Source organism: Berghia stephanieae, chromosome 2 (assembly GCF_034508935.2).
Source record: "Berghia stephanieae isolate SIO BIC M18660-M18661 chromosome 2, UCSD_Bste_1.3, whole genome shotgun sequence".
In the NCBI taxonomy this organism is placed as follows: Eukaryota; Metazoa; Mollusca; class Gastropoda; order Nudibranchia; family Aeolidiidae; genus Berghia; species Berghia stephanieae.
Window position 1 is genome coordinate 93,883,804 of NC_088361.1, and position 21,525 is coordinate 93,905,328.

The following is a 21,525-nucleotide window of genomic DNA, read 5'->3' on the forward strand; positions in this document are numbered from 1 at the left end:
ATTTTAAAGGATTAGTGTCCAAATACCACCCCATCCCCCTTCTCCTTCAATTGTTTCTTTTTAAACAACTAACAATTTCATCTTTTCAAAAATAAAAAAAATTAAAAAGTTAAATTAAATTAAAAACAATACTACCCGCTCCCCCTCCCTACACACACACACACACACAACAACAACAACAACAACAACAACAATTTAAGTCTCTACCAAAACCCAAAGAAAAAAACAGAAAAACAACCCCCCCCCCCCCCCCCCCCCCCCCAAAAAAAAAAAAAAAAAAAAAAAAAACCAAACCAAAAAAAAAAAAAAAAAAAAAAAAAAAAAAAAAAAAAAAAACCCAGCAAAATACAAAACAAATAACGAATCATCAGACTTAACTACAAATAAAACCCTGATTGACAGAAGATTTCAAAAAGCCGTTTTTTTTCCGGCTTTGTCAAGTAAAAATGAAAAATAAAAATCTATCGTACCGATCCGATCGTGTACTTGCTTTCAAGTCTGATAAGTCAAATCATTTTGATCTCATTATATGTAATGGGAACTCTATCAAACTAACGTAAACTTATTTGCGGTGTCTGATATTCACTGATAATCCAAATTGTCGTGGTCACTTCGTTGAGATTGGAATACCCCCAAACCTACGTAAAATAATCTCCAATAACATAATTGTCAAATCAAGCCCTAGAATTGGGTTCTCTTATCAGACTTGATAATGCCTGCACCTAGCTCAGTATATAGATAGAATGCACTTGGCTAAGAAGCTCACAACATTGCCATCCGGAAGTATAACGGACAATCACACAAAACTCTGCGTAACCTTGAACGCTTATAGTCTGAATAAAAAGTTTAGTGAGAATTACTCATAAACGTGGATGGCAAAAAACAATAACAAAGACCAGAGTGACGCCATCTTCATTCTATTTTTACCGGTTAAACCTGTATAAGTGGGATGTCCAGAGTAACAACGAACGATAAAGGGATAATTTACCGACCATTAAGAATAAATAATGGGTCGACAAAATTCAACATAACGTGACAAGACAATCAATGTACGAAAGCTTTTGCTAGCCAATACCTTCAATAACACTTTCCACACAATTGACAACAGAAACCACTCATTTCAGCACAGCTTGAGAAAAACTATATCATTATCATTTGGGGAATAGATAATTATAGCTTCTTAGGACACGTCAGATTTCTAGAGATCTTCTGCTCCGACAGAAGTTTGAGTTGTGTATGAATTGAGTCATCGAATAAGACCCTTTCAAGTAATCTAATATCAGTTATCAGTGCTAGAGGCTTCTTGTGATATTTCAAGCTAAAAAAGTGTTTTGTGAACATACATATTAAGATTCGCATTCGTCAATATATTCTATTAAATAAATAAATAAAATAATTAAATTAATTAAGTAATTAATCAACCAATTAATGAATCTATCAAAAATAAAATAAACAAATAGACTGAAAAATAATATGGAATAATCAAATTGTAATTAATTGATCAATTAGATAAATAAAAAATTAAATTCAAGATATAACTGTCTGAATAAATACATATATACGTTAGCCATTTAATGGATTGATCGATTGATTAATTCATTAAAAGTAAATTAAAAAAGAAAGAGAAGAACAGGAAAGAAGAAATTCTTGATCTAGAATATCCCCCGTTTATCTAAATTTAAAATAAGCCCCACCACCACCGCCGCGAAAAAAATTTTTTATTCTCTATTGTTTTCTGGCACTTTTCTACTCACTTCATATCTTGTTGTTACCAACATAAGTGCCTGCTCCACTCACTTTTCTGAATTAAAAATTCACCCCATACACCGGAGCATACTCAGTGTCTCAATCGTTTCTATGTTATGTGTTTGTGATGAGAATGTTGGCTATTAAGCTTAACTGCTGGTCAAGATTACTTCGCGATGGTGGTGAACGAATCGGCGATCTCAAGAAGTGGGTGAGAGAGGGATCTAGAAATAACTTTGGGTTTGAAACGAATATTTTTGTGTTCGTGGATAGCTCACACGGTAGAGCCACGCTCTCACCTGCCAGGCGGAGTTGTACCAATAAGGTCGCAGGTTCAAACCCCACCACCGCCGCGAAAAAATTTTTTTATTCTCTATTGTTTTCTGGCACATTTCTACTCACTTCATATCTTGAATTTAAAATAAGCTCATATTTATAAAACAAAACAGCCTGGCTCGGTGGATCAGAGATAAGGTGTCTTGTCTTCTCACAAAAGTCAAGCAATATTAAACGTGATCAGTGGCCGGATGGGTGACAGTGATCGTGATGTTTTTGTGTCCACGTGTGTCCTTGGATAAGGCATTTAACACACATTACCCCACTCGACTAAGGTGTGAACGAGCACCTGGTTATAGGCAGTGACGGGTAATGTAAGAGTGTTAGTACAAAAAGGACGACGAACAGGCGACTAATAGTTTATATAATGGAAATATTATAGTTTCATATGACCCGCTGAGGGAATAAATGAAGCACTGTGAGTGAAGCGCATTGAGCATGGTGAATCCGCAGAAAGGCGCTATACATAAATGTTGATAATTATTTAAAGCTCATTTTATTTAATCTGAATACAATAATATGCAACTGGTGACTAATCTATCTGGGTAATGCGGGCGTAATATCATTATGATTCTCTTTATAATAGTAGTATCAGCAGCTGTCCTACCTTGAAAAAACACTTTTTTTTTACAATTTTGGCCAAATAAAAAAAAAAAAAATTAAAATCGCCTTTCAACCATCTATCGATAAAGCGCCCCCCCCCCCCCCCCCCATCCTGTCAACAACCCCTCAAACATTGGGACTTCAAGAAAGCCTTCCGTGAAATCCCAGGTTTGAGAGTTTTTGACAATGTGATGATGGTCGGTCATTTTAATCGATCGATTTTATTGTAAAGAAGAGTTTTCTGGCCAAATTTTAAAAATGAGTTTTGTCTTTGTGTTTCCAGAGTATGGCAGAGCGAGTAAAGGAAGTGGGTGGGTGGTGGGATAATGATTATTGGAATCACCGAGAGCACTGTAATGAGTAACAGGTAATGCGAATATACGTGATCCTTCACCTCAAAACGGTATTATGATAGAGGGTCGATGTTGATGGTGAAAATTGAATTTATAGACAAGAACATAAAGACCTTGCCGTCATTTTTGGTCCGTCAAATAGAGAGGAATAAATATTAACTATTGAGGAACTAAAAAAGTTAAATGTCATATCTCTGATCGTTTGAACTTTAATCAGTAAACTGACATAATCTAGAAAGACACGCCTTTAAAAGTTTGGCCGGAAAACTCGCCCTTCGGATATAGATCGATTTAAATGACCCTCGTCTTGGCAAAAACTCCCATTCCTGGAGTCTCACGAGGTACCAGGTTTGATAGTTTTCGCCAAGATGTAGGTCATTCAAATCGATCGACATTTGAAGGACGAGTTCTCTGGCCAAATTTTTAAATAAGCGTCTTTGCGCAGTACGGCAGTTAACTGGTTAAATCCACTTTTCGTCTTCTTATTCATCCCAATACCATAATATACCGTTTTGAAGCGGCGTGTCACATATTACGATACTCTCTATAATAGTAGTGGTGACAAGTGAAGGAAATGTGGGGGAGGCAATGATTACTTGATGAATCGCAGAGAGAACCGTAATGAGTAACAGGTAATCGATAATCATTGACGTGTGAGTATGTGAATGGGAAGGGGGAAGGGAGGGGGGGGGGGGGGAATAGGAGCTTTCAATAACAACAGGCCTCAATGACGAGGCAGCGAATATAAATGGCTGAAAGGCAGGAGAGGGGGAGGAGATGGGGGGCTGAGAGAAAAAGGGAGCAGTACTAATATGTATTGTAATCGAGCGCAAAGTGACAGAAATCCCCTTTAATTTAGGGGAAATAAGCGATTGGAATTCGATAGAGTTATTGGATATCCAAGTATATCGGGTATCCGATTTTCACGCGGAACCGATTAATTTGTTTTTGATGAATGAAGCAAGTCAAACTCCATCAATGACGAATACGAAGACAGAATTGAAAGCAGTATTCAAGATACGGTACTTTATTTCACTGTACGATTTCCTGTATTGGAAATAACAATATTATTCTAAACCGCGATATGGTTCCATTCTATTGTTAGGGCTAACGTTAGTGATATTTAGAAATCGTTAACAGTGTCGTTACGCACCAGCGGTTACGTAAAAGCATTTCATTATAATTTATTGTTCATAAAATGTAAACACCGAGTGTGACGCAACTAGATTTCTTTGATAACAAGACCTTTGGGATAATTCGTACGCAACAATAACAACACATAAGCAGAGTGATTCAATAAAATGTGAACATCTACGCACATTAATTTTATACCGCACAATTAAAATACAACTCATACCTTATAAATGTGCCACACTTCAATTGAACGCATTTTACTGTACCCTTTCGTTTTGGGGAACCAAATGCACGTCTCAAGGCCAGGCAGCGGCACTGGAAAATTGTTCCTAACGAAGGAGTTAAAGAATCTTATAATATTAATATGAAGTGTTCACAGTTTATTGAACCACCCTGCCTACATTATTACATTAAAGAATATTACTGGAAGAGTACATAGACGACGTAGGGGATCATATCACAGAGGGACTTGTAGGATTTCCAACTCTCTGTCTCTTCTCGCACACACACACACACACACACACACACACACATACAGAGAGAGAGAGAGAGAGAGAGAGAGAGAGAGAGAGAGAAAGAGAGAGAGAGAGAGAGAGAGAGAGAGAGAGAGCGAGAGTCGATTAATCCGTTTAATGCAACGACCTATCATTCTATGTATCAATCAAGTATCTTCACAGATACACAATAATCGATCAAGAGAAGACTCTCCGTTTCCTAGAAGTTCGATCGACACAAAATACGAGCACTCGTGTCGTCAAAAGCCAATATTATTTTAAAGCTCGAAGACAACCCAAACGTACGACAACTTGCTCTCTCTCTCTCTCTCTCTCTCTCTCTCTCTCTCTCTCTCTCACACACACACACACACACACAAACACATACGAACACACACAAACACCCACCCACGCAGAAGTAATCCATTTAATCCAATCATCTACCAACCCGTGTACCAATATATCGTATTTTTTTGTTTGTTTGTTTTAATTCGAGTGTATATCCACCACATGCTCAGCTCACTTTACAATGGTCCCTCCCGACATCATTAATATGTAGGACGAGACATGCCGCCTGTGAGGAGTTATTATATATTTTTCAACAAGTACTTACTTTATACCTAAATGTGGTGATAGAATGTGAGTAAAGAGTCTTTTCCAAGGACTCAAAATTCGAACCAGCGATCGCTCCATAGGGGAGTGTCATACCGCAAGACCACAAAGCTGCACAAGTAGATCTGCAGAATAGAATTTAACTCAATCACACTCTCCATTTCCTATAAATTCGATTTACAAAAAAACAAAAACACAAATAAGCACATCGTCAAAAGCCAATAAATATCCTATAAGCCCGAAGACGTAGCAAACAAATGTATGACAGATTGGCCTCTAAATAACACTTATCCTACTTAGTAAATCCAATATGATGACAGAAAGCCAAGACTCCCCCTCGCCCTTTTTAAAAAAATATATAATTAAATGAATAATAATAATAATAATAATAATAATAATAATAATAATAATAATAATAATAATAATAATAATAATAATAATAATAATAATAATAATAATAATAATAATATTAATAATATTAATAATAAAATAATAATAATAATATTAATAATATTAATAATAAAATAATAATAATAATAATAATAATAATAATAATAATAATAATAATAATAATAATAATAATAATAATAATAATAATAATAATAATAATAATAATAATAATAATAATAAAAGAAAAAAATGATAATAAAATATCTTCTCCAAAATAGAGACGGGGAGGGGAGGGTTAGTACTAGGATCGGGGGCTAAACAACATGTAACCATTTAACTCCCCGACCCGAGGAAACATCTCTATCTTGGAAACACGGGGAGGGGGTGGGGGGAGGTTTGGGTCGAGGCTAAACAGCTAGAAAAAAAACAGTTAACAGTCCTCCCAAAAGGAATCGCCCGTTATCCAGGGAGCAGACAGACCACAATCAATATCAACGCAGGCGCGTAGTAACATCTTGAAAGCGGATTAATTTTTTGGTCAATGGGAAAGAGTTGTTATGATATTATTTTTCCTTTCTTCGCCCTCTCTTTTATTAAAGGCACAAAAAAAGCCGCCTTTTGTATTCTAGTTACAAAGTCCCCCAGACACATGAATGCACTCGGACGCAGCTCGCCGCTGACCCGAAAAGGAAAAGGTTCAGTTTGTAATTTCCAATGGTATCGGCCAGAGAGGGGAGGTTAACAGAAAGAGGTGAAAAGTCTCGTCGTTGATGAGAGAATATTCCGTTTTATACACAGAGGGCCGGGTGGACAAAAAAGAAGTATGTGCTGGGGGGGGGGGGGGGGGGCAGGTATAGGAGAGGATCCTCTTTTCTATTTCTAACCGCATTCCGAGATCTAAAACAGTTTTGATATGGCATTCATTCATTATAAAAGCGTGTACTACTACAGTATCGTACTCTGAAATAAATAACAATATGAAATTGAATGTAAGCTTCAATTTAATTACGAAAACAGATAAAATGGACGTTTCGGGTTTCCCCTTTATCAACAAACAGGATGAATGAAACACTACAGATGAATGAGATAATGTGGAAGTGGCGTGCCAGTTTTCGTAATTAAATTGAAGCTTACATTCATATTGTTATTTATTTTTCGAGCTTCGAGCAGCAACATTTACATTACTCTGAAATAACACGTTTTCTAAAACGTTTAGTCAGAAAACGTGTCCTTCAAACATCGATCAATTAAAATGACTCTTATCTACGTCAAAAACTCTCAAAGCTAGGAATTAAATGAAGAAGTCTTCATGGAAGCCCCAGGTTTGAGAGCTTTTGTCAAGAAGAGGGTCATTTTAATCGATCGATATTTGAAGGACACATTTTCTGGCCAACTGTTTTTTAATGCGTGAGTAAGTGTGTGTGTGTGTGTGTGTGTGTGTGTGTGTGTGTGTGTGTGCGTGTGTGCATTTTTTTGGTTTTTTTCTTTTCAGAATACTTCAGTATATTACAGGGGATTAGATTAAATTAATCAACCTTGAGTTCGTTCCCTCATACTTATATAAGTACCCTACTTTCAGGATGATGCCTTCAAAGAAAAGTAAATCGAAAAACAAATTACTTTTGCCCACTCCCCTTCCGCATTGTATCATCAGCTTCATCATTCTCATTATTATTATTATTATTATTATTATTATTATTATTATTATTATTATTATTATTATTATTATTATTATTATTATTATTATTATTATTATTATTATTATCATTATTATTATCATTATTATTAATATTCTATTATTATTAGATATAAAGAGAAAACATCTCTGGTCATCTTCTTACATTTAAGCTGATAATGAAAAAATTGATACGATGAAAAGGATCAAAGAATAGATCAAAAGCGACGTGGAGAATATAAAAGATGTAGAGAGTGGGGGAAAATATCTGCACCTAACAAGTAAAACGCTTTTTTTTTACATTCTGGTGACGACATCAACTAATTTAAATGGCCCTCTACTTGTCGAGAGAAAAAAAAAATCACCTGAGATTTCTTAGAAGTCTCGGGCTCAAACATATCCGACTTCTTTATTTTCTTTAATTATAATTTTCTATGAAACCTCACTTCATTTTTTCCCCCCGTTTACTGTCTCTGAAAAAAGAAAGCTTATTTCCGCAGGAGTCTGGAAAAAGGTTATTAAACTAATTAAATAATTAGATTGTAAATATTCTTTATCCATTCCCTCTCATCTGTACCATGTGAGATTTGTATAAAAATACGAATCACCACCATCGTCAACATGATCATCATATCAAACAAAGTACCTCCGTCGACGTGTACATATATGCAGGTCTGACATCCGAACCCACTTATGGGCCTGGTTTAACATTGTTGTAATGAACAATATTTTGCGTATTTTTTTGAGATTTCCAATTTGATTATCAGACCTGCAAATAGGTACACATCGACCTACGTACATCAATATATAGAAAATGGCGGTGTGTCAACATCCCGGTGTCGCGCGTGTTGCCAGTTACCACGACTAACAACAGATTCACGATGGATGATGATGATGACTAATGCATTAACGAATCGATATTGACGACAGAACACAACGACAAACGACGTGATGCCGCTGCCGAGCCTGGAGGGCACGCTGTCTCTCGCTATTAATCATTATCAGTTACTGAAGCATATCATCATCATCTTCATCATCACCATTGTAGCATGTGTGCTCGTTGGATTTTAAAATCCAGATCTCAAATGGAATAGAGCAAATATGAAAGAAAATATTGATCAAAATATTGGGATTTTCATACCTTTTATTTATTTTTTATTATGATTTTTTTTTAAAAATCGCTATTGAATGGATATAATATTGATTGCCCTTACAACAGGTGAGGCACGTAATGCATGGTAATAAGATAAAATGGCGAACATTATATGAATTTTTAAAATGAGCATTGATATAGCGTAATATTCACTAAATGGGCGCATACCGCTCTACAAAGCCAACAGCCCCACGTAACAAGTAGAACGAGACATGATGCCGACAGAGACAACGATGTTAACGGCCAGGTACTCATTTTACATCGAGTGCGGTGAGAGAATGTAATTTAAGCCTTTTCCAAAGACTCAACAATCGCAACTCAGAGCGGGGCTTGCGATACGAGGGCGAGTATCTTGCCACAAGACCACAGTGCCGCATTTTATTATGATCACCGCCTATGCACATCATTAAAATACAAGTTAAACCAAAAAATATGAACACCTCAATTGAACATAATATAGTACACATATAAAGTAAAGTAATTACATTTTATTGAATCACCCTCTGTGTCATTTGCAGTCCAATATTCATTATCATCATCATCAGTATCACCATCACCACTATCATCCTCAGATGCTTCTACAATAAATAAAAATAGATTGGCGATGCTTTTTTTTTTTTTTTTTTGGTTAAATACAGGGTGATACAATAAAATGCGAACATCATTCATATGGGACTCAATGCAGATCATTATCGCGTGGCACTATTAAAATACAAGTCAAACCTAATGTGTGCACACTTGTATTGAACGCAGTGTTGTGCACATAAAGTGTTCACATTTACAGAATCAACCTGTACCACACAAGTCAAACCTAAACCGCACACATTCCTATTGAATGCAAACATAGTGCACGTGAAGTGTTCAAATTTTACTGAACCACCCTTTTCAAGTCAAACCATAATATCACACGTCTATTGTCCGTAATATATTGCATATGAAATATGAACCGAATCGCCCTGTACAAATACCTAAAATGTTCACACGTCTATTGTCCGTAATATATTGCATATGAAATGTGAACCGAATCGCCCTGTACAAATACCTAAAATGTTCACACGTCTATTGAACGTAATATATTGCATATGAAATGTGAACCGAATCGCCCTGTACAAATACCTAAAATGTGCACACTTCTATTTAACACAATATGAAGCGTTCACATATTATTGAATCACCTGAATGCCATATTAAAAAATTAAAAAAAAAATAAATAAATAAAAACAAAACAAAACAAAACAAAAAAATACGGAATCTTTCCTTGGAGGTATATGTAATAAATTATGACTGAGTCGTCAATGCAGCTGTAACATTGGCGCACTACGGTCTTGAAACAAAAAGTCAAGCGATGCTAAACGTGGTCACAGTCAATGCAAAAGAAATATGGATGACTTCAGCAATGTGTGTGTCTTTACAAACAGCATTCATTGCACTAAACAAACACGAGATGAGAATGAATACCTGTCTTTAGGGGGTGACCAATGCTCTCTTTTCACGGATAAGGTACACAAAAGACACATAACAAATAATAGCTGGCACTGGTTGAAATGGGATGCTGTTCTCATGTCAGGCAGAGGATATAATATAAATGGAGCAGAGGTAAAGCGCGCGAAAATGAGTAATTTAAATGCGACCCAACATCTCAAAACGGTACTATGTCAGGATAATTTTGCTGCTAAAAAATTAATGTAAAGTCCAGAATACTACATTCGTATTAAGCAAATGTTGCTGCTTGAAGAAATTAATAACAATGTAAGCTTCAAAGAATATATTATTTCATTCGTCTGTAGTGTTTAATTCATCTTGCTTTGTTGATAAAGGGGAAACCCGAAACGTCCACATGATCTGTTTTCGTTTATTAAATTGAAGCTTACATTCAACTTCACCTTGTAATTTACATTCGTGTTAAGTTGACATGTTTTATAAAGTGATAAAAACGTAACACTTCAAGCATTTAGTCATTTCATTCACCCCGACATAATACCACAATGAAACGGTTGGTGAGAAATTTTCTTAATTATCTTTTCTACCCTGTATTCTTTATCTTCGACTTACGTAACAAATGCAAACAGACTGACCATTTACACATAATTTTATATCAACACTATACCTGCGAGTATTTTAATGTTATGTATACATAGCGGACAATAAAAATGTTGCTACTTGAAGCTCGAAGAAATAGCTAACAATCGGAAATTGAATTGGAGGTTCAGTCTAACACATGAAGACAGATAATGTGGAATTTTCAGGTTTCCCCTTTATCAAAATATAACAACTTAACAGAGGCATTCCCATAACTCTCATTCGTCTTTCATCCATCGTGATTTGTCGATATAGGGGAAACCCGAAACGTTTATATTATCTGCCTTCGGTTATTAAATTGAAGCTTCAATTCGATTTCCACAGAGCAAACAGACTCAAAAAACAACGAGAGACACGACGAACTGACAAAAGAAAAGATTGGGAAAGGAGCAGGGATATTGGAAAAAAAAAATAATAATAATAAAGTGTCTCAACTCAACCTGTCAATTATAAGACTAGGAAAGTCAAAAGGTAAATTACACAGAGAGAGAAAACATACCGCTAAACTTGACAGTATTGAATCCACTCAAACCATCCTCCCGTAAACTTCAATATCCCTCTCTGGTAAATGTTACTCTTTATACACACACACACACACACACACACACACACAGAGAGAGAGAGAGAGAGAGAGAGAGAGAGAGAGAGAGAGAGAGAGAGAGAGAGAGAGAATTAAAGAGACAAATGAGAGAGAGAGGGGGGGGGGGGGAGAGAGAAGGAGAAAGATAGAGGTTGAATTTGTCTTTTCTGTCAACAATTATTAAGTAACCCGTGGGCTGTTTGGTTCAAATATTTGTTTTAACCAAGGTGTCGGGCTGGTTTTATTGAATCTCTCTCTCTCTCTCTGTGTGTGTGTGTGTGTGAGTGTGTGTATGTGTAAAGTACCCCCCTCTCTCCGTCACGCACACACACACAAACATTTATATTACCCCCCCCCCCCCCCCCTTTCAGGAAAGAAAACAGAAGAAAAAAAAAAAAGAAAGAAAAAAACTCAGTGCCCATCATTGAAAACCACACGCTACACTCCTTGTTATCTTTACCACGCCAGCACCAATAAGAACCTATTGATTCGCTCAACGGAACGGCTGAGAATGAAGAAAAATAACATTGTAATGATTGCAGACATTGGACGATGTCCAAACGGTACCAGCTTTTCAATCTACGGAAAACCTTTCCGTCCCAGCCAGCCAGCCAAGGCAGGAATTCACTGAACTGCTGTGCCGATTGAGACTTGGTGGCACCAGTATGAGCAAAGTGCCATGACCAATAGGGTGGTTGGTGATTTCGTTAGAGGTACAGATGATCATGACATAATTAGGGGGGGGGGGGGGGAGAGAGAGAGAGAGAGAGAGAGAGAGAGAGAGAGAGAGAGAGAGAGAGAGAGAGAGAGAGAAAGAAGAAGATGGCGGGGGGGGGGGGGGGGGGAAACAAAGAAGAAGAAGAGTGTAGTGTAGTAGTAGTAGTAGTAGTAGTAGTAGTAGTAGTAGTAGTAGTAGTAGTAGTAGTAGTAGGTAGTAGTAGTAGTAGTAGTGTAGTAGTAGTAGTAGTAGTAGTAGTAGTAGTAGTAGTAGTAGTAGTAGTAGTAGTAGTAGTAGTAGTAGTAGTAGTAGTAGAGAGAAGAGAAGAAGAGAGAAGAAGAAGAAGAAGAAGAAGAAGAAGAAGAAGAAGAAGAAGAAGAAGAAGAAGAAGAAGAAGAAGAAGAAGAAGAAGAAGAAGAAGAAGAAGAAGAAGAAGAAGAAGAAGAAGAAGAAGAAGAAGAAGAAGAAGAAAAGAAGAAGAAAGAAGAAGAAGAAGAAAGAAGAAGAAGAAGAAGAAGAGGAAGAAGAAGAAGAGGAAGAAGAAGAAGAAGAAGAAGAAGAAGAAGAAGAAGAAGAAGAAGAAGAAGAAGAAGAAGAAGAAGAAGAAGAAGAAGAAAGAAAGAAAGAAGGAGGGGGAAAACGGTGATAGTTGTAGCGATGATACTAATGATGACGAGGAGGAAGAGAAGGAAGGAGGAGGGGGTGGAAAAGAAGAAGAATAAGAAAAAACGAACCCGCTGTATTAAAATGTCAGTTGGGAGAAGGGGAAGGGGGGGGGGGGCACTTTTCTATTCCCTCTTTCATTAAAGGGGCCGAGTCCCGTGGTAATTCGCGTGCTCCACGACAGAGAAATAGAATATCCATCATTATGAAAGCATAAATCTTCAAAAAAACACATTACTTTCTCGTCACGGGTGGTATTAATTTCGCAGCTGGTTCGTGCAAAAAGCTTTTACTTATTCGTGGGGTGGGGACAGATCAAAAGCCGAGTGGGATTACGAGTACGTTAGCTTCCGCTAGCCTCGTTTTCGAATCTTTTGATTTCTTTTTTTTTTTCTACTTTAAAACGACGTGCACTTATTTTCAGGTCTGATAACCCAATTTCTTATGGGTTCATTGCTGTATGAAATAAAAATCTCAAAAATGGAGGCAAAATATTGTCCATTACAACAATGTAAATCTAGGCCCATAAGTGGGTTCGGATGTCAGACCTGCGTATATGTATACGCGGCTTTAAACTGAATGCATTAAAAAACAACAAAACAAAACAAACAAAAAAAAAACAAAAAAAAAAAAACAGTAGGGTTAATAACGGTGTTTGAGGAAGCGGTGAGAAAATATAAAGTAATATAATTTTCTAATTTCCATGGACTTGACTTTGAGCAGTCTGCAGCTGGGCTTGAACCGGGAAACTGCAGACAAGAGGCCGAGTGTCATCCATATCATATGACCACAATTCGCACAAACCACAACCAAGCGACGCCGCCGTTCACAAAACATAAACAAATCAAAATATAAACCCGATTTGCTTTTTTTTTTTTTTAAATGTGGCCACAAAACTTGTCGACAATTGAAAGAGTAATCTGGCCAAAATGTTAAAGATGTATTTATTATATATTTTCTTTTCCAGAATACGGCAAAAAGATAAAGATATATATATATATATATATATATATATATATATATATATATATATATATATATATATATATATATATATATATATATATATATATATATATATACAAAGTACAAAAGGTTACATACGTTCTGATAAATAGTTCCGTTGCTACGCAAAAGGGTTACTATAGACGTATACTTACTTGCAGGTGTGAAGAGCCGAATTGTTATGGGCTCTTGTAGTGGAAATACTCTCACAAACCACAAAACAACGCAAAATATTGTCCATTACAACAATGTTTTGAAGTAATTTAAGCGCCAAGAGCCTCATTGTTGAGGATGCCATGCGCTCTGTAAGAGTTTATTATTATTATTAATGTTAAATCAAGTCCGGTGTGATACTATGCGGTCTTAAGAGACAGACCCTAAAGAACCTCCCCCCCAGTAGACGAAAAACGGAATTTCATTTTATGATAAACTACACTATTAAAACCCAAAATAGAAAACAGCAAATAATTTATTAAATTAAAATATGTTCGACATAAACCAAAAAAAAAAAATAAAAAAATAAAAAAAAGGCAAGGTAAAACAAACCAGCTTTCAAGAAGATGAGGGAAATAATATAGAAATCCAGACGATAAAAGACAACACAGGGATTTCAATAAGAAGAAAGAGGGAAAGAATGAAGAAACATATAAGATAAGGTTTACATAAACGGGGAGAGAAATAAAGATAAAAGCCGCACTGCATAGCTGGATAGGTTGATAAAAAAGGGAACTAAAACAAATTATCTTGTAAAAACATCCAAGAGTGTTTTGTTTTTTTCTACCTTCACAAGGTCTGTTCTTACTTAATTATATGTGTGTATGTGTGGAAGGGGGTGGGGTGGGGGTAGGAGGGATTAATCGGTTTTGTATCGGCAACAGATTAATGAATTGGAAAGAAAACAATTCTTTTATTTGTATAAAAATGAAGACGTAACAATAGGGAATAAAATAACTTCGCACTCATTCACACAAACACACACACACACACACACACACACACACACACACACACACACACAAAGCCTTTGAATATAATATTATTTGCGTGCACAGTAATATGTTTTGTTTGGTTGTTTTTAATGGTTTTACGGCGCTTGCGACACATTACGGTCATAACAGCGCCAAGAATATGGGATAGTATAAAGTCCTAGATTTACAATTAAAGCACCCAAGAATAAGCAGGACAAAGGGGAATTGGTTTGAATAGGGAACTGATGCAGATTCCAAGAGCACACCATTTGTACTTTGAGATCACTAAATGTCTCGTCGGGATACAAGCACAGGTACCCGCCAAGAGACACTCAATTGTTTACAAATCATATATGTGTAAAAGAAAAAATAATACAGTATAACAGAGAGATGATTTAAAAGGAGAAAAAATATCATCTCCCAAAACTAATTATACATTTGACTGTTTCCCTCCTAGCCAGGGCCAGGACAGAACCAAGTAATCTCATTCCAAGACAAAGACAGAAAGCAAGTTGGAAAACAGATATTGAGGAAAGGAGACACAGTAAGTACCTCCCTGCCCACTATGGGAGGTCAGGAACACCACCCATTTCGACAGTAATAGTAAATAATATTCCCGTCTTGGATGAGCAGGAGAAGAAGACCAATGAAAACTCTTGATGCTGTGCGTTTAGGCAAAATACTCACATCACATGCCAGCCAGACACAACACATCGACACACAAATCTATGTGTATCCTTAAACACTTAAAGTCTGATTGATATAATTTAGTGAGAAAAAACTCCCCACCAAAATGGCTGTTTAAAAACAATAGCAAAGAATTGAGCGACGTCAATTTCGTTCCTTCTATATTTAAAGGGACCCAATGATTTCTATGATTGAACAAATCTTACAAAAACATGCATAGATAAAAACATCGAGGCATAACACTGCAATTATAGCCCCATGCTGGTCATTATTACTACTATTATTATCATTATCATCATGATTACACAAAATTATTATTATTATTATTATTATTATTATCAAAATCATGATTACGCATTATAATTATTTTTATCACGATGACACATTATTATTATTATTATTATCATGATTACACTACACATTATTGTTATTATTATTATTATAATTATTTTAAGATCACCAATCAAGGGACTGAGATTGTTGCAAATGCATTCACCTGATGGGGACGATCTATATTATGTTTCCATGTTCTCGAATCATTGGCCACAATGCTCTTCTAAAATAACATACAGCCTACACAATAATAATAATAATAATAATAATAATAATAATAATAATAATAATAATAATAATAATAATAATAATAATAATAATAATAATAATGATAACAACAGTTCCCAATTTTCTAAATATCCCAACATCACAATAAGTCATTTTGTTCAGCTTGACCCAAGGGCATGTTTACAACTGCCATATACACAAGGCAGCGTGTATACATTGAAATAACCAAATTGTCTATGACTCCGTTGGACGAAAACCTGAATAAAGATCACTTCCATTCCACTGGTAACTGACACAATAATCAGAGTAGTCATTCTTATCCCTAAAATAAAATTTTAATGATAGAAAACCTGTTTAACGAAGAATTATCATAGCAAGGATTTGATATTCTGTTTGACACAAATGTTTTTTCTACGGTGGAAAAACTTTGGTTCTAATGATACCCAAGAAGGGTTAACATACGCATCTCAGAGAAAATTGAAAAATATTCTTATTCTCATGTCATACACGCTCGTAAAAATGTTGTATCTGTAGCTATGTGGTCTTTTGGTATGATACTTGCTTTCGGATCAGTCACCTCAGCGCATAGTTTAGTCCTTGTAAAAGACTCCCTTCTCATATTGTCTCACTGTACTCAGATGTAAAATGAGAACATGGCCATTAACAACATGTCATGTTCTACAAGTTACTAGAGAATTCTACAAGTTATGTGTTACTGTTGGTTCCTTTGTAAAGTGCTTTGAGCATGTTAAGTGGATATTGCGCTATATAAAAGCTAATGTGTTTTTTTGTGTGTGGGTGTGTCGAGTGTCATACTATAAGACTACATAGTCACAAAAGACTCAAGAAATGACATCCTTCATCAAACAAACATTTGCTTCATTACTACCGCTTTCACACTACTTTATGAGGCATTGTGATCTTGAGGTATGACACTTGCTTAGGACCTGAGGGTTTTTGGATCATGTCTCGCTGTGGGAGGCACAAAGTTGAGTCATCAAAAAAGGCTCTTTACTAACATCCTCTCACTGCAGTCAGGTGTTAAATAAGGACTTTGTCATTAACAGTGCTGCCTCTGTCATTAAAAAAAAATATGCAATAATGTCTTACAGCACAGACGTTATGTTTCATTCTACACGTTAGTGTTACTGTTGGTCTGGAACTTCTTGAAAGCACATTTAGAGGAAACTGTACTGTTAAAAAAAAGCTGTGGTTAAAAATCCAAGCTCAAGTAACATTCAATAATGTCATCCATATCATCCCTTATCATTCACATTGGATTTGACTTGCCAATGAAATTGATGACTTTTCCTGATCTCCCACAAAGTTAAACTACACATAATATGATAATAATATATCCTAACTGTAGGTGCTGTGAGGAGCAAAATAGTCTTTGGAGAAGGCTTGTCATTTCTCAATGTATTTGGGTGTAAAATGAGTACAAAAATATTGAACATCACAAGTCCATAAATCATTTAATTACCAGACCTGCAAAATATTTTGTCGTATAATGCAAATTGCATGATTATCAAACCATTACTACTCAACTTGAAATTTGAATTAATCACACTTTTTCCTTTTTTTTTTTTCATTTTGTGCTCTCAAATGTTCAGCAAAAACTCAAACCATCGTCAGGGACTCCCAACGTTCATAAAAAGGTTCTTTACTTACAGTCATTATCAGAATTAGAATTGGAGGGAGAGGAGCCAAATTGAACTCTTCAGGTACATGCGGTGATTTCAGTTGAGCCTCGCTTTGCGGGCATACATACAAATCTCGTCTCTTTCTTACAATCATTCATTCGTTGTGGAAAGGTTTGAGTCTACATTTGCCAGAAAATGTTTTAAACTTTTAAACTTTCGTCTTCTCGAATTCCATTAAAATCATATCAAAACAAAACCTACTGTTGTTTTCAGATCCAAACTTCAGATTCAGTGGGCGGGAAAACAAACAAAAAAACGAAGTGGCAAATCCCTGCCATGTAGAAATAATGCCCGATAGATTTATTTTTAAAAAAGTAGGATTTCCTTCATCTTAAAGGAAAATATACTGCACATCATCATAATATGGGAACAATTCAAATCATAAAAGATGTGTGCAACAACATCAGTCAGTGGCAATTAATAGTAAATAGTTGACAATTTACTAACTGGGGGCCGGGGGAGAGGGAGAGAGAGATAGATAGATAGATAGATAGAGAGAGAGAGAGAGAGAGAGAGAGGGGGGGGGGGGAGAGAACGAGGGAGTGAGAGTACTAACTTTAGCCAGTATTATTAACAATGGTCATAGTCATAGTAGGATATTTTAAACTTTCACTTAATCACTTAATCAAACCTACCAAGGTTTTCAAGGTCAAGAGTTTTTAAAAATACTACTAAATATTAACGCCTGACCTACAGTAAAAATAAGATGCTACCTAAAGGAACTTACGGAAGGCCTCCTTACAATTAGTAGAGATGTTTCCTTTGTTGATTATAATTATAATTATGAATTATATGTCCTCTCTGGATCTGAGATCTTGGAGGTTAAATAGAAATTGCAAGAATCATTTTAAAAACATCAACGTCAATTCTTTTTAACTTTCACTGCAACTTTTAAGCTTCTCGTGTAGTTGTAGTTGTAGTGAACAAGTAACAAGTCACGTATAAGTTGTGTCACACTATTCTAGATACACATTTTAAATTTAACTTCAACACTACTAGCCGGTAGTCGACGGAATACAACCCCCCTTTCTTACCAAACAATAAATAGAAAAAAACAACAGCAATACATGGCCCAATAGACTCTAAATTAATAAATAAAACTTACCTTTTCTAATGTTTACATCCTGATTGATATGTCCAAAGTCGTTCGACTTACATCCCATTGATTTCAAAAGGAACACAATTATCAATGAATTAATGATATATCCTTCCATTGGTTGTGTTTTACGGCGCCTCACACAGTAGACTCTCGAATCATCTATGAATAAGACGAAATAAACTTAGTTTTTATGACAGAAATAATAGTACAGCGATTCTTCAACTTTAGGTCATTGTCGTTACTGACTTTTTTTGATTTTGAAATTGAAATGAAAAACATTTCTGATCTTCGCAGCGTCATTTCATGACCCAAATCACATCTTAGAAACTTTTTTCCGAGTAAAATTAATTAAATCAAAGAGAGTCAACGAATACTCCATCTGAATTACTTCTCACAAAGAAAGTGTGCAGCAAGCCCACTCGCTAGCATCATAAAACCGATCGATAGCGATGTCTCATACTTTGGGTTCCCTCAGCGTTTACCTTCGCCCTCGTACTTCCGACTTTTCTGTTTTCACCCCTCACTTCCGTACTATTTTTGCTTCTTATGAGAATATCGCATTAATACTGTTGTTATTGTATCAAAAGTTCATACCCTTATGTTGGAGGGGTTAGAGGGGGTTTCATATCTAAATTCCTTATGACACTTCAAATTGTCATCTTTGACTTATCCAGTGCTTTATGGATATTCACTTTCTTGACTGAGTAAATTTAAATAGCAAGGGACCAGAAATATTCATTGAATGAATGGAATAGACAGAAGTTCAAGTTCAAAGTTCACTTGAGTTCATGGGTCATTTGTTTCCAAAATAGATAAGACATTGCCGGGTAGTATTCGATACATTTGCTTGGTAAATTCAAATTGGGAAAAGTAATTGTTCGATACCGACATCAATTGATGCTTCATTCTTATCGCGTGACCTATTGTTGCTATGACTGTCAAACTATTGACATGGGTCTTCGTGACCTGAGTTAGTAAGTTCACATGGACATGGGTGCCTTTTTAAAAAAAAAAAAGCTTTAATCTTATAGTATGAGTCCCGGGTTATTCAATCAACTTACAGTGTATATATACCTTTGAAAATTACGTCAGTTATCGTATATTTTGTTTAAACTAGACTAATAAACATTTCAATCATTCGATTTTTGACTCCATAAGTTGTTTTTTTTTTTAAAGACCAAAAGAAAAATATATCAAAAAGATCGTTCTAGTTTTTACTCCTCAATCACATACAAACACCCATGTTCACATCAACTTTATGACTATGGAACAATCTAACACAATAACTGGATACAGTAAAGTACAACACAGTTTCGTGAATCCCTGAACAATAAAATTCGGTCAGAGACTGAAGCTCTTGCTCTAAAAGAAGAAGAGATTGAAATGTAGATGGCGGTTTTTTTTGTTTTTTTTTTTTGACACAACATGAGACTGGACCATCCTACAACTATGATATTTTGACTCTCTCGTCAATGTTGGGCAAATTATGCAAAGTTGTGCCGTTTTGGAGAAGTATCATACAGTTTCACCATGAACTCGACATAAAAGCCCGCGTAAGATATATTTAAACGTATTAGAAATAAATTAGACAATTATGCGGCTGTTAAAACCAACCAGGAAAATTCGGACTGTGTTACACTCCCACATTTATTTATCTCAAATTTGTGTATTTTTAAAAATGCATCATTTGATGAAGTAAGAAAGAAAAATCATCCTAGCCTCACCACCCAAACCTTGTCCCCTTGACACAGTAGCAATGTTGCACTACTCCTCTTAGATTTAAGTGCGGCATTCGATACAGTCGACCACAATATACTCTTAGACCGAATAGAAGATTCTTTTGGAGTCACCGGCACAGCACTTACGTGGTTTTCTAATTGCTTGAAGAATCGAAGGCAACGAGTGCGCATAAATGGAGTATCTTCGACAACCATGACACTTAATTTTGGCGTGCAGCAGGGGTTAGTTTTGGGTCTGTTTCTGTTCACTGTCTACACCACACCTCTTACTAGCATCATTCAATCCTACAGCATCAGTCATCATCTTTACGCCGATGATACACAGCTATACTTCCCAATTTCTTCCTCCAACTGAATTTCAAACAAGACAAACATCTTTAACTGCGTCTCTCACATCAAACTCTGGATGACTAAAAAAAAAAAGGTAAAATTCATTGATGATGAAACTGAATTTATCGTTTTTATAAAACGAGGAAAGACCATTCTAACAGAAGAACTTTTGATTTGTGACTCTGGCATTCCAAATCTTCGATTGAAAAAAATCTTGGTTTTTATTTAAATGAAATTTTGAATATGCAATATCATATAACAAAACTCTGTCAAAATCTGCATTTTACTTAGTCATATCCGCAATCTTGTAGATGAAGAAACTTGTAAGATGCTCATTAATTCACTTTTTGTTAGCAGGCTAGACTATAGCAACTCCCTTCTCTACTGGCTTCCAAAGAACTTGGTCCCAAGACTGCAGTTGTTACAAAACAGGACAGCACGAATTGTCACCCAGACAAAAAAAATTTACCATATAACTCCCGTTTTGGAATACCTTCATTGGCTGCCTGTGGAGAGGAGAGTTGATTATAAACTAGCGTGTCTTGCCTTTAAATGTCTTAACAACACGGTTCCGGGTTACTTAAAATCACTTTTTACTGTCCATATTCCAAGTCGCTTCCTCGGGTCTTCTAACTTCAGTGTCATTTGAAAGAAAAATCCCTAAAACTAAATTCTCTTATGCTTTTTCTGCTCCAGCTATGTGGAACCCATTAACTACTTATACAAAGAACTGTCAGATCTTTGATACCTTTAAAAAATCCTTCCAAACTGAGTTATTTAGATCTACCTATCAAATGAATCGCTGTTAATATCTATCGACTTGGGAAGTTGGGAGAGAGAGAGAGAGAGAGAGAGAGAGAGAGAGAGAGAGAGAGAGAGAGAGAGAGAGAGAGAGAG

The 21,525-nt window shown here is 35.8% G+C and overlaps 1 protein-coding gene across 1 annotated transcript in view; it reads right to left on the bottom strand.

Moving 5' to 3' along the window:
* Positions 1–18,805, bottom strand: part of LOC144965900 (uncharacterized) — a gene marked incomplete in the record, with an annotated part of 63,636 nt that extends 44,831 nt beyond the window's left edge. The window contains 1 exon segment of the mRNA XM_078901727.1: positions 18,566–18,805. Within this exon segment, the coding sequence (XP_078757853.1) occupies positions 18,566–18,674 (109 nt within the window).
* Between the last annotated feature and the right edge of the window lie 2,720 nt (positions 18,806–21,525).